The sequence below is a fragment of the Lontra canadensis genome, unplaced genomic scaffold (assembly GCF_010015895.1).
Source record: "Lontra canadensis isolate GAN:19392208 unplaced genomic scaffold, GSC_riverotter_1.0 scaffold4, whole genome shotgun sequence".
NCBI lineage: Eukaryota > Metazoa > Chordata > Mammalia > Carnivora > Mustelidae > Lontra > Lontra canadensis.
In genome coordinates, this window is record NW_022630998.1 from 38,991,792 (window position 1) to 39,006,960 (window position 15,169).

Below are 15,169 nucleotides of genomic sequence, written 5' to 3' on the forward strand. Positions count from 1 at the left end.
TACCCACTCCCTTTTCCCACAATCAACAATGTTATGGATTTGTCCCACCTGCAGGCAGCTTCTTGTACTCTCTTGTTGCTGTCGAGGATTCGCTTTAGCAATTCTGTCATTAATGGCTTCAGGTACGTATCAGGGGGCTGGCTGACTACCCAGTGTGCATAGCGGCTAAGAGTCCAGCACGTTATGGAACGCACAAGAGCCTTTTTATCAGAGAGGCACTGAATAAGGTGGGGAATGAGCTCAGGCAGGTATGGAATCATGCCTTGCATACAACCTGAAAAAAAAGTAACAAATCTCTCAGAAAGTGCTAAAATTCAGTTAAATCAAAATTATTTCAGTTGAATACTAAACTGATAAATGCAGCCATGAAAAATATTCAGATCAAAAAAATAGAAAATACTGAGATCTCTATCGCCAATAAATATTCTCTAATAATCTGTTCCAAAATTAAAAAAAAAAAAAGAAAATAAAAGAAAAAAGAAAGGAAAGTTAATTGATCCTAAGTATCTTCTAGTAGTTAGGAAAGCTTGTTTTACTTCTGCTACACAAATTACAGCTTTCAGAAGTGCCTACAAAATAATTCAATTTCTTGTATATATATGCCTATCTCCAAGACACAGTAACCCTTTATGGGGGTTGATGCGACTCTCCTACCATGTTTTTAACACTTACCAATGGAGAAAATTGTTTTTCTAGCAGTGGGGATGCTTCTAACATCAGCCTTCTCATTCTGTTTCCTTTATTGTAACAGAAGCATTTGTAAAATATCATGATGGGGTTAAAAGTAAGCCTATGGCTAAATAATAATTAACTGGTTCAAGGTAAAAACTTGTCCTGACAGGTTTTTTTTTTTAAATTGCATTCTTTTACTCTGAGTGAGGCTGAGCATCTTTTCATGTGTTTAAGGCCTATTTGTCTTTACATTTTTGTTAGTTATCTATTAGCATCATTTACTAATGCTGCTATTTAGGTATTTTCTTCCATTTTTGTTAGTTATCCATTAGTATCATTTACTAATGCTGCTATATAGGTATTTTCTTTTTTTCCAGTTCATTCCTTTTGTTTTTTTAAAATTTAAGCTCAATTAACGAACATATAATGTATTATTAGTTTCAGAGGGTGAGGTCAGTGACTCATCAGTCTTACATAATACCTGGTGCTCATTACACCACATGCCCTCCTTAGATGTCTATCATCCAGCTACTCCATCTCCCCCCCCACGCCCCCACAGTCTCCCCTCCAGCAACCCTCAGTTTGTTTCCTATGATTAAGAGTCATAGGACTTATGGTTTGCCTCCCTCTCTGATCTTGGTAACAGGACTTTTGGATTTAAACATCTTTTTTAAGGTTAATGTAGATCACAGTGTTGTCTGTTCCACATCAGCAACACAAGAGAGCAAAAAAGTATGTGAATTCCAGACTGAATCATCTTTGCTTATTAGAAATAACATTCCTTAAAGTGGTCCATCTGCATTAGAGCCTATTAAAGACTTCACAGTTCAGTTTTGACTTAGACTTACCTTCAGCAATTGCTCCTAAAACCAAGATGCCAGATTCTTTAACAACCCATTCATGATGAAAAAGCAATTCTTTCAAAAGGGGCAAAATGTGTGGCAAAAGCTCATCACGATACACATTTGCAAGAACATCTAGGGCAGCAGCAGAACATTTTCCTAAACAAATATTTAATTCAAAAACATTACATTAAACTCTATTATCATTAACCCTATTATCGTATTTGTTCTATGTACAACACTTTATTCACCTACAGTTTCAAAGAATTCAATTAATTAGGAAGCAATCTGTCAACAAAAAATATTTTTTCGCTAAGAATTAGAAACCTAATCATGAAGGTATTCTCTTTTGCGTATGACTGCCACACTAGGATTCTTTTGTCTACAGAGAAAAATCAAAATACATACTGTTCCACTCAATTTAGTGCTTCTAGGATATGATACCCACTTCTACAAACCTGCAGTAAAATGTGTTTATTATTTCTACTTAATATTTTTAGTGGTAGATAATTTCAAATCAAATACGTAATGACTCAGCAAGAGATCAGGCAAAGAAATCTTACCAAGTCACTAGCACCTGAAGCATAAAACACGCCAGAAAACATTCCTTCCAGATAAAGGAACTATTAGCCATGGAACTATGGATCAATTAAGATTTCATTTAATGTAATAATTAAGAAAACAAAAATATAATTAAGCATAAAAATTTTTCCAAATGGGATTAGGCATACTAAATAGTGGGCCACAAATCATTAAACAATATTAAAATCCTTTTTGAAAAAAGGTTGTTAAATTGGCTAGAAGTAACACCTTACTCGCATCAATAAGGGTCTTGGTTATATTGTATGGTGGAACCATACAAATGAGTACTATACTACCATGAAAGACAAAGAAATCTTAATGTACTGATACAGAATGAGTTAGTTATATGATAAATGGAAAAGAACCAACAGAGTACATGTAATCTCATTTCACTGCTGGAAAGTCAGCCTTGTCTCCAAAAAAAATGTTTTTTACATACATTTTTTTCTGCATGTGCACAGAAAAACTTCTGGAAGGGTATGAAAATGGGTGGGATGTTAAGAGGGAGTAGTTCCCTCCCCCAATTCAATTTACATTAGTGCTTTTGTAAAGTTACCTGTATCCTGCCTCCAGCCTAAAAGCAGGGATATACAAGGAGGTGGTATACTAGCCCCCCACTGTGCTGTTTTGCTTTCCATGGTTTTGGTTACCTTCAGTTAGGTGCAGTCTGGAAGCAGATGCTTCTCCTTCTGATGTATCATCAGAAGGTTAACAGTAGCCTAACTGCTATACCATAATGTCTAATTCAGTTAACACCCCCTCCCATCTCATCATGTGAACATTTTATCATCATATATCATCACACAGGTGAATGCAGCACAATAAGAAATTGTGAAAGAATACATCACATAGTGTTTACTATGGTATATTGTTATAATTGCTCTATTTTATCATTAATTAATATTGCTAATCTCTTATGGTACCTAATTTATAAAGTAAACGCTATTGTAGGTATGTTACGCGTTAGAAAAAACAATATATACAGGGTTTGGTACTATTTGTGATTTCAGGCACCACTTGGTTGGGTTCAGGGGGCATCTTAGAACATACCCCGCTGCAGATAACAGGGGCTACTACAATCTGACAGAGGTGAAGACGTTGGGCTCTCTTGCTATGGGAAACTTGGGTTCCAAAATTAAGTGTGTTATTAGTACTAGCCATGTTAAATAACCAACCTTGGTAAGTTTCTCTTTTTGCAGTTCCCTTACCAACCTAAGGCTGTTGTAAAGATTAAATGGGATATTAAAACAAAACAAAACAAAACAGGGTTTCTACTTGGGGTGATGAGAATGTTCTAAAATTTACTGTGGTGATGGTTGCATAACTCTGTGAATATATGAAAAACCACTGAATTGTAGTCGTTCATGAGGGCATTGTACAATATATGACTTAGTTCTCAATATAGTTGCTACCAAAGCAGGCAACTCCATTTTTTCTTTTTGACTTACTTAGATTCCAGTCAGAAATTGTATCATCATCATCAATTTCATCATCATCATCATCTTCCTCTTCAATTCCATCTTCATCATGCTGCTGAGCCACTGTCCTTGATCGATGAAAACGTGGCCTTATATCCTGTTCACTATCAGGAATTGTTTCATCTTCTTCAACATCACCCTTTTAAAAGAAAAATTGTGATGATATTCAATTATCATTATTGAGAGATGACGCCATGTACGTGGTTCTGAAAGTGTACCTAAGAACCACTCCCCTGCACAGGAAAGAAATCTTTGTCGAGGGGAGAAAAAACTACCTCACTGCATATTAGGTTCAGGCCCTGTAGCTGCATTACATTGTTTCCCATCAGCTGTTATAATCCAGACTATCTGTATAAAATTCAGACTGTATTTGAAAATTTTAAAATAAACTACAAGTAATTTGAAACAACAGGAAATTTATGCTAACTCTACCAGTGTCACCATCTGGTTCCAATGAAGTTAGAGTACATTAGCACCCAAATTCATTGTTGGCTTCTACCTTTAAACTCTGTAGCATATAATATATAAGAAGAAACATACTTACACAGGGTTGATTTTAAATAAATATGCTATAAGTCAAATTCAAAGATTCTCTAAAATCAATAAAAAAACAACCTTACCTATTCATCTGAGAAGTTTCCTTACCTTAAGTAGGATAATATCTATATCGGAGTACTTCATCCCATTCACTAATACAGGAATCAATCTGTAAAGGAATAAATTCATGAAACAAAGATCTAAAAATCTTCTAAGAATTAGTAAGAAGTCTTAATGACCTTACGCATACTAGAAATACCAAAGAGACAACTACCACTGCTAATCTGGTCTTGAAGCATATTCTGTGATGTCTGTCCTTTTCAAATATTGAGTATTCCTAATACATATCCCAGGCCCCCCTTAACATATTCACATATGGGATCTACTGGATGAAATCTTAGTAAGAATAAGGTAGCTTATCAAGAGTGGTTAGAAATAAAACTAGTAACAAAAAATTTAGTAATTTCTCCCCTAAGAATTTATCCTGAACATCCTAACAAACATTCCCAGTTCTTTAAGACTTAATGTTTCTTGATGAAGTAACAAAACTAGAAAACAATCTAAATGTATGTCATTTAGGGCTTGATTAAAAATAAATTACAGTACAGTTAAAAATGAAACAAATGTGTAAAACACATTTAGCATGGTTCTATTGGAGTTAAAAATAATGAGATTACCCATGTAATTACTTGTATAAACAGACTACTATCTAGAAAGGATATGCAAAAGAAACTGGTATTTTTGGAAAACTGGATAGGCTAAAAAGGGATAAAATTAATCATTTACTTTATTTCTAAAGAGTGTGACACTTTTACAATTAGCCTACATTATTTGTATTCCTTTTAATAAAAGAGATGACAGTGTTTAAAATGTATAGTAAGTCTAAAATAATTTATTCAAAAGAAATAATGTAAAAATGGAAAAAGAGCTCTATCAATAAGGTTATTATATTATAGCCTTCAAAGAAGAAATTAGGAAATTTCTTTTTTTTTTTTTTAAAGATTTTATTTACTTATCTGACAGACAGAGATCACAGGTAGGCAGAGAGGCAGGCATAGAGAGAGGAAGGGAAGCAGGCTCCCTCCCTGCTGAGCAGAAAGCCCAATGCGGGGCTTGATCCCAGGACTCTGGGATCATGACCTGAGCTGAAGGAAGAGGCTTTAACCCACTAAGCCACCCAGGCACCCCAGAAATTTTAATTTCTTAAGAAATTAAGAACTTAAATTTCCAGTAAGAAAATGCTTAAATCAGGATATCATGTCTAATCTGAAGCATTAACATAATCATTAAGCCAGAACCAAGATGTCTGTAAACATGGAATCCCAGCTATCCTGGAGTAGTTAGGAAAAAAAATTTACCAAAACACACAAGGAAAGGTCAAAATACTAATGACTTCAATTCCCTTTGTAGCTATGAGAAGTTTAAGCTTTGACTGGTTTAAGTTTTGATGATTTCTTTTCTCACTGGGCCCTTAACACGTTTAAGAGTCTACTGTGGATAAAAGGTTTTGAGAAAACTTAGGAAGCATTTAAAAAGTCCACAGTTCTAGGGGCATCTGGGTGGCTCAGTCAGTTGAACATTCGACTCTTGATTTATGCAAAGGTCATGAACGTTCAGCAGATCAAGCCCCACCCAGACCTCCAGGCTCAGCACTCAACAGGGAGGCTGCTTGGGATTCTTTCTCTCCCATGCCTCTGCATCACTGCCCCCTCCCCCCTCCACAGCTGGCACATTCTCTCTCTCAAAATAAATTAATAAAATCTTAAAAGAAAAAAAAAAGTCCATTGTTCTCTGCTTCTGAATTCTACCTTTAACTGTTCTGGGTGGCTTGGGAAATGTGAACCCCCAAAGGAAATTCATACCCATGACTACCATGTGGGCTTATTAATAAGCACTTTCCTTATAATCTAATGAGAAGGTATTATGATCTTCATTTTATAGATGAGTCAACTAAGGCTTGGAGAGGTTACATTACTTCTACAAGGTCATTAATTTTAAGTAATGGGAGAGTCAGAATTCAAGACCAGTTTGGCCTGCCTCCAAAATAATTCTTTCCCCACACCAGATATAAGAAACTCTCACTCTCCACGTTCATGTGTTAGGCCTTTGCAGAGGCCTTACTTCAAAGAGTTAAACACTTTAATGTCAATTAAATATGTGCAAAACCAATTCTGAGTACAACCTTACCATCAGTAAATTTGTTAACCCTTATTAACTAAAGGATAGCAAACAGGGGAAAGCAGTGGAACTTAAAATCCCCTAGACAGATATAAAAATGTGAGATGGCCAAATTTTCAAGCTGAAAAGTCCTTCTAAATTCTAAAATACAGATTAATAGTAATTTAACATTACAGCTAATGAAACAGAACTATATCCAATTTATAATAAATAAAACCCTATTCATAAGCTACAGGCATTTTGCAGCACAGTCCGATTTATTTCATTCACCAACAATGAAATCATTTATCATCTCTGTCAGTAATTTGGGGGGAAATAGTGAGGACAGATGGAAGACTATAAAATTCTGCAGTTAACATGAGGTAAAGAAGTAAAGACAGTGAGCCCTGTCTATCCTTTTTAAGATGGAAAAAATTATAAAGTTATGAAGAAGAGAAAGTTCGAAGAGAGAATGTATCCATTTGATGGGGTGAGGTCCCTGAAGTAAAAATCATGCTAACCATTTAGATTTTAAAAGACTCCTTCAAACCCTATGCAATTAAAATTATCTTACCAGGAAATACTGAGTACACTGATGATAGGTTAACCTTATTTAAAGGAAGTAATATGTAGTAAAAAGATGAAATTATTATTAGAACCAAATAACTTGTTTGGGCAATTAAGATTATGATTTAGAATAAACCATCTGCAATTTAAAAAAAATCCCAAAAAACAACTGCTTCCTGAAAAATCTCTTTAGTTATAACGCATGCTTATGCCAAGTAAAATTAAGTCTGGCTTCTTTAGAACTTCCTTCCCTGATGGCAGAATGCAACATAAAAATGCAAAAATGAGGAATCACTATAAATTTAAGAAAAAGGTAGCATTCAAAAGAAGGAACACTTACTTAGGAAGATGCCTTACAAGTACATCTTTGCATATGGGTTGCTCAGCCAAAGTGAGCCAGAATTCACAGGCTTCTAAAGCTACATTTTCGTCTTGATCTTGCGTCCTCTGTAGCATGTACTGAAAACAAAGAAGCATTAATATTAATTGGTTTAGATCATAAAATAAAAGTAAACCTAATGCTTGCTCAGCAAGTTAAAGGTCCTCTGCTATCGCCTTGAACTTTACAGTGATTCTTAACCTTGGCTTTGATTTTTTTTTTTTAAAGATTTTATTTATTTATTTGACAGACAAATCACAAGGAGGCAGAGAGAGAGAGAGGGGGAAGTGGCCCCCCCGCTGAGCAGAGAACCCGACGTGGGGCTCGATCTCAGGACCCTGAGATCATGACCTGAGCTGTAGGCAGAGGCATTAACCCACTGAGCCACACAGGCGCCCCTTGGCTTTGATTTTTTTAAGAAGTTCCTGAGTCAACTCTAAAATCCAGCCAAACTTAAGAACAACTTTGGAATGCTGCTTAATGAAAAGTGTTCAAACTATGTATGGCATATCTGCTTCTGTAGAGGTGTATTTTCTTTTATGAAACCACTGAGATGTTAAACATGTATTAATAATCAGTCTTCTTGGAAATACCAAAATAAAGTCCATTATACCTTTCATTAAAAAAATGAAGAAGATGGGATTGGGAGGGAGATAAACCATAAGTGACTCTTAATCTCACAAAACAAACTGAGGGTTGCAGGGGGGAGGGGGGTTGGGGGGGTGGGGTTATGGACATTGGGGAGGGTATGTGCTATGGTGAGTGCTGTGAAGTGTGTAAACCTGGCAATTCACAGACCTGTACCCCTGGGGAAAAAAAAATATGTTTATAAAAAATAAAATTAAAAAAAAAATGAAGAATCTTTTCATAACATAATTATTTAACCTATTACATGTATTTTCACATATGTAACATATGTGACATACATGTATTATACAATTACAAAACTTAAATTTTTATATTTAGAAGGAAGTAGGGATATTTCTTAGAGCAACTATAATCTGTAGTCTCTAACATGCCAAGCCAAATTCATTCTTAACTTATTTCTTATTCTTAACTTCAAATAACATTCTTAACGAAATTCATTCTTAAGGAACATCAACCTGAAATTTATCCAAAGGCAGTGTCTACCCCTCTTTAAAAAACCTTTATGTGCAAAAATAAATAAATATAATCAAAGGTACGTATATGATTTCCTACAGTACCTGGGCCTGGAAATGGGGTCAAGTGTTAGATGAAGCCTTTGTACATATTCTCTTCCAGACTAAAACATCTCACATGACAAAATGTGGCAACACAAGAATTGTGACAGGCCAATCCCTATTACATTCCACACCATGTCCTATTACCATGCTGAGTACTACTAAATAACTATACCATTTTAAGTTAGGCTCCCCACAGGTGACATGGCCCCAGCAAATGATAAAATATCTTTTAATTTTCCCATTAGCTCCAACTTTCACTAAACCTTCAACAAACTTGACCCGATTCTTCTAGGCACTTCAGAGAGAACAGGTTCATCAGAGAAAATGTCTAATGCTGCTCTTATGCTTTAGAAAAAGAGCTGCTGCACACTATAGATGCTAGCTTTTTTCTAACAGGTCAGAGATTCCCACCCTTTAAGCAAAGATCTTCCCTCTCCAGACCATATAATTCTTTGGAGGTGAAAGGGAGGATCTAAATAATGTACTATTTAATGCAACTGGAAAGCTATATATATACTACTCACATACAAATGTATCCAGTAATATGAAAAGTAGGTGGTACAGTTTGCCACTGGCAGGACTGAGTACTGCCCAAACAAGTTATTTTGTTCTAATAATAATTTTATCTTGTTACTACATATTACCTCCTACTAACCTATCATCAACATACTCAGAATTTTCTAGTAAAATTATTATAATTGCAGAGGGATTGAAGGAGTCTTTTAAAATCTAAATGTTCTGTTGGAACTAACTGTAACAATTATGTATTTTCTACTCAGAAATTTCACTTTTACCATAAATCGTAAGTGGATCAGATCAGCTTTACCAGTAATGGGTGGAAAGCAAACACTTCTAATTCCAACTCCAACGACACAAGAATGTGCCACTTAACCTACCACAGTTCTAGTAATCATTTAGCCTAACATGTATCTAGTGAACACAAAAAATTTACATAAGTTATTCTTGTTAAAAGCTGTCTATTCCTTTAAATAACTTTCCCCCCATAAACATTTTCAATCTCACAAAAGTCACCATAAAGAGAACTTATAATTTTAAGACAATCATGAGCTGTTTTTCATAGATCACTGCCAACAAATGTGTTAAATAAACAAATTTAACATTTTACATTTTGTTCTCAAGATCTTTCTTGGGAGAAAAAGGAGGAGAGCGCCTTTAAGTCACCTGTATTACCTCAACTATGTTATGCATGTGAGGAAGCAGGCGATCCATTCGAACTTCAAGCAACATCACAAGTGCTCGGCATACATTTTTCCGTACCTCTGGTTCTTCATCAGCAGCCAAAGCAAAGAGGTTCTAGTGAATGAGAAAAATTTTTTCCTAGTTAAGCATTCCTGTGTATTAGAAAGGTTTATACATAATAACAAGTCATCTATAAGTTAGTAACATTTGGAGAAACCCTAAGAAGATATGGTACAAATAAACACTGTATTAACTGCCCTGTAATACTAGGTTATAAAACAATTAAACATAAGATGGTAACTGCCAAAAAGTATGACTTGGTAAATAATCTAAAGTCATTCTCTTGGAAAGACTATGACTAATTGTGTTTTAAGGTAATTTTTAGGTTTTTGAGAATATAATCGTGTCATTAGAACATGGGACACTCATCTAGCTCACCTAGAAGAAGATAATCTTTAAAATACAATTTATTTAAAAAAATTATACAATTTATTTTCCTTCAAAAGTACTGTGTGTCAAGAGATTATTTCTACCAATCCGATTCTTAAGGTAGTAACAGGTACAAGTTCTTTAAAAGCATCGATAATGGGGAAATGGATGCTGAGTTTCCAACAACTTAACCCCAAACTGCTGTTGTTCACCAAGTCAACTACTGAATAAGCAGTAAAAGTAGCCATTAATCTTATTCTGTTCTTAACAAGTTTGTCACCAAGGTTAAGGGGGAAGAAAAGCGCCTGAATAAACGACAGACTGTTTCATTTAATCTATAAGACACTATTATTTGATTTTACAGATAAGGAAATTTAGAAGTTACCTAACTTGCTAGGCAGGGGAGAATCTGAATATGATTTTCATGGAATTTTAAGTCCACACTCATTCACTATATCTACAAGCCTCCACTAGAAGAAGAGGTTGTCTTTGGTAGAGGTTGCAAAGTGGACATGTGAAAAGATACAGTAAGCCTTCCCCCATCTCATTCTTGAGTTTTTCTTTCTCTGTGCATGTGCACACACACACTTACAGTTATTTAAAAGTAGTAAAATGATCATTAAAAAGATACATAAAATCCAAAGTGTCCCACAATCTTCTCTCAAAAAAAAAAAAAAAAAAAAATCACAGAAACATCTCCAAATTGAGGAACCTGAAAGCTTATTACAAGGGGTAAGACAATGGAGAAATTCAAATACCAAATGTGACAGTATGTGAAGTACTGTTGTGAAGTTTTAAAAATTTCGACCTCTACAAGTCCTGCCCCTGCATCTGACGCTTTCATAACTCTGTAGTTCCTTTTTTTAATCAGATGTATTTTACATGTTTGATAGTCTTCATTAAATCTGATGATGTCTTAAGCATAAAAATATCTAGCTTTGTCAAGATACATCTTAGGCATGCTAATAACCAATACATTTTCATTCATTACTGTCACACTCAGCAAATATCCGCCCCCAATGAAAACAATGATAATTAAAGAAACAAATGATCCACTTATTAATTTAGCCAACAGCTTTCGAGGGTCTACTATGTGTCAGGCACCTCCTATGGAGGTTTACTCCTCTTGGATGGAGAACTGGCTGAGTCTTACAGGATTATCAAGGAGCAAGAAAGTGTTCACATGGTATTTAACACCAATGGGAAATACTTTAAAATGGTGAGAAACATGCTTACTCCACTTGCTGAGTATGGTCCTGGGGAATTTTTGTTTTCAGAGAGAATTTTATTTCTTTTATTCTGAATTACATTTCTACATAAGATGTTGGGCTATTTATTCCTATTCCTTTTTTAAGCTGTGAAACACTAAGAGGAAATATTATTACAACTACTACTTCTAAGAATAATAGCTATAGCTAACATGTAGACCAGCTTATTCTGTAGCAAGCACTGTTCCAATTTAGTTACAGCAAATGTCTTTATAACAATCCAACAAGGTAGATCTATTATTGCCTTCATTTTATAGATGTTGAAACTGAAAATATCAGTTAAATAATGTGCCCAAGGTTAGCAGCTGTGGACCTGAGCTTTGCTTGAACCCAGACAGCCTTACTCCAGACTTTTAGTATTATCCACTGCCCTCTACCTCAAGGTAGACTGAAGGCAGAAAATTTATTTATGTAATCCTAGCACCAAGCACAGTGCCTCATTTATAGTATGACTCAGTAAATATCCAATGAAGACTCATGTTGTAGTCTCAACATTTAAATGGCTAGATGATCCTACTATTCATAGTCTACTGGTCAGAAATGCTCAGAAAGAAGCTTGATAATTTAAGTGATGAAGAAAAATGATGACACCATTCCCCTCTTCCTTCTTTTAATTGTCCAACAAAAATACTAGCAGGATGGCCTCTAAAATTTTTAAGCATAACCAGGGTGGGAGGGGAGTGGGTGGCGCATGCATGCGTGGGTGGCTCAGTTAAGTGTCCCACACCTGATTTTGGCTCAGGTCATCATCTCATGGGTATAAGATCAAGCCCCACACTGGGCTCTGCACTCAGTGGATAGTCTGCTAGAGATTCTTTCTCTCCCTTTCCCCAACCCAGGGTCACTCTCTAAAAATAAATACATACATCTTAAAAAAAAAAAAAAAAAAAAAGCTGGAGAGGAAAAAGACAACTTTCATTTAATGAAAATCAAAGTGAAGTGCTTGAAAAACTTTAACTTGTTCACAATTGCTGTTATCAAGTGGTAGTAATTCTGAAAAACAATTCTATTGCTTTGAGTTCATGGCCAGAAAATGATGCTTGACCTTCTGCTTTTATCAAAAAAGTAAAAGGGACTTTAAATGCTTACAGAGATTTAGGAGTCAAATTTTTCCCAACACCTCCAATTCTACAATGGAAACCAATGGAAAATGAAGCACCAACCTTTTATTAGTCTGTGCCTTCAGATTCTTAATAAAGAACAAGTTTAAGATTATTAGACTCACCAATGTTTCATGTTTCAAATACTGCAAATGAACTGGGACACTCAATTTACATCTGGAATTTGAATAGTACATTCAAATAAAAAATTTCTAGTTAAGATATTAAGCACCCACAAACCATAATCAATGTTTGTACCGTAAGTAAAAAAATTAAACAGAGAATTCTTTTATTTTCAGTTAACGAAAATCACAATGTCTACACTGTATCCAATTTTAATACTATCAGAAAAAATTTAACATTTTCTAACTTTCCCAAAAGCAAAAGGGGGGGGGGAGACAAATCTTACCTCAATAAAAGAATCAATATGCAACATTAGAGCTTGAGTCCTACTGATGATAAACTGATTGACACATGCAACAGCATGAGACCTAGAAACAAAATTTAAACTTTTAACAATGCTCACTATAGATTTTTTCTATTTACAGAAGACGGACAAGAACTTAACTATTCCTCCATAAATTATGAAGTATGTATAGCCATAAACGTGTTTGTACATACATATATATGTATATATACATACACACCCTGAAAAGAATGAGTTAAATTTCTTTGAATATTTAACACAGAAAATGAATGATATATTAAGTGAAAAACACAGATTCCAGAGGATTACATTAATACTTCTCTCAAAATGTTAAGTGTGAGAAACGGCATGTCCACATTTTTAATAGTAGATACCTCTGAAGGGTGGGACGGTGGATGGAGGCATACTGGAAAATTATTTTATATACCTACAGATTTTAAAATCATGGCTATTTATTCCTTTTAAAACTAAAAATGATGAAGTCTATAGTTTTTGTGTTCAGATGTAGCCAATTCAACTCCACAGCAATTCCTAATGGCACTACCTTTAAAAACACCCGTAAACCAATCACTTCCTTAGTCCAAACTATCCGATTACTCCAACAGGCTCTAACTGGTTTCCTGACATCCTTTACAGACTATACTACAACCTTTTACACATACATGAATAACATCATCACATTACACCCATGTTCAGGTTGCTCCAAAACACATCATCTAACTTTTCCTACAAAAGATCAAATGGTAAATATAAGTGGGACACAATCTTGTCAATTTAAGTGATGAGGAAAAATGAGACCATTCCCCCCTTTCTTCTTTTAATTTTCCAACAAAAATACTAGCAGGATGGCCTGCTACTACAAGCCCCCACCACCTTTTAGACACACATAAATAACATCACATTACACCCTTGATCAGATTACTCTGAAAATACACAATCTACTTTCCTACAAAAGAATGGTAAATATTACAAGACCTCCGTGGCAGCTTCATCCCCCATCCCCCAAGCACAACCTTTTAAAAGTATAAAATCATTCTGAGCTCAGGTTATGGGCTGAATGTGGCCCCATGGGTCATAGTTTGCTGACTACTGGCCGAGGCCTAGACCTTCCACTATGCTGTGGTTACTCCTACTCTCCTAATATCATTTCTACTGTGCTACAAAGTTTTCTTCTTTTGTCACTGTAAAAGGCTTGTCCCTAACTCCAGGACCTTTATACTTGGTATTACCTGTCTTATATATCCTTCTCCTTGACCTTTCAAAGACTTGCTACTTTAACTTTGTTCAGGGTCTCTGCACAAACATTACCTTTATAGAAAACCTTCCATATACAATACCTGTGAATCACTGTCTAATCCCTTATTCTATTATTTTCCACAGTATTCATCATGAAATTGTCTGTTCTGTCTGCCTTTTCTGATAACCCAAGAGAAAAAGACAAAAGAAAAAGGTACTACAAACAGACAATAAACCTATGACAAGATGTTCAACATGATTAATGACAGAGAGGTAAACCACCAAATTCATAATGAAATACAATTTTATATCTGACTGGTGAAAATTAAAATACATCACAATACTAAATGCTGTGCACCCAGAGACTCTTGCGCTTTGTTAATAGAGAGTATAAATTGATGCAACCACCCTGGAAAAATTTTGGTGTTCTTTTCTTGTTATTTGTCTTTTGGCCTAGAAATTCCTCCCCAAAGGTTTTATGTCTTCCTAGAGAAACTCTTGCAAATACACAAATGGAGACAAGAAATAAATGTTTTCAGCAGTACTATCCACAACAGTAAATACGTGGAAGCCACCCAAAAGCTGCAAAGGAGGGGGAGTGGGGGCGGATGGCATGAATAAATTGTTTAATCACCATGCCAAGTAGTATACAGTAGTCAAAACAAGTGAGCTACAACGACAAAATATGGATGAAACCTTAGTAATAGAATATTAAATTTAAAAAGCCGCAAAGATTAAATTCATTAAATACTTTCTATAAAGTTAAAAACAAAGACATACACACAAAGACATGCGTTTTACATATATATGCAATACATTTATTTTTTAGGGATGCCTGGGTGGCTCAGTTAAGCATCTTGCCTTCAGCTCAGGTCAGGATCCCAAGGCCCTGGGATCAAGTCCAGCATCGGGCTCCTTGCTCAGTGGGGAGCCTGCTTCTCCCTCTGCCTGCCGCTCCCCCTGCTTGTGCTCTCTCTGATAAATAAATAAAATCTTTAAAATATATATATATTTTTAACAATGCAAGGGAAGGAAAAAGTTGGGATGTGATGTGGGTTGTTGTCATCAAGATCTTAGCTTTTGTTCTAGG

General features: G+C 35.2%; 1 protein-coding gene across 2 annotated transcripts in view; it reads right to left on the bottom strand.

The window, feature by feature from the left end:
- TNPO1 (transportin 1) overlaps nt 1-15,169 on the bottom strand; it is an 87,507-nt gene that overhangs the window by 20,345 nt on the left and 51,993 nt on the right. For both annotated transcript variants that reach the window (XM_032848712.1, XM_032848720.1), the window contains exons 7-13: nt 12,826-12,907; nt 9,611-9,733; nt 7,176-7,294; nt 4,220-4,280; nt 3,545-3,713; nt 1,521-1,673; nt 49-274 (exon numbers count right to left, since the gene is read on the bottom strand). In XM_032848712.1, the coding sequence (XP_032704603.1) occupies nt 49-274; nt 1,521-1,673; nt 3,545-3,713; nt 4,220-4,280; nt 7,176-7,294; nt 9,611-9,733; nt 12,826-12,907 (933 nt within the window). The remainder of the gene's footprint in view (nt 1-48; nt 275-1,520; nt 1,674-3,544; nt 3,714-4,219; nt 4,281-7,175; nt 7,295-9,610; nt 9,734-12,825; nt 12,908-15,169) is intronic.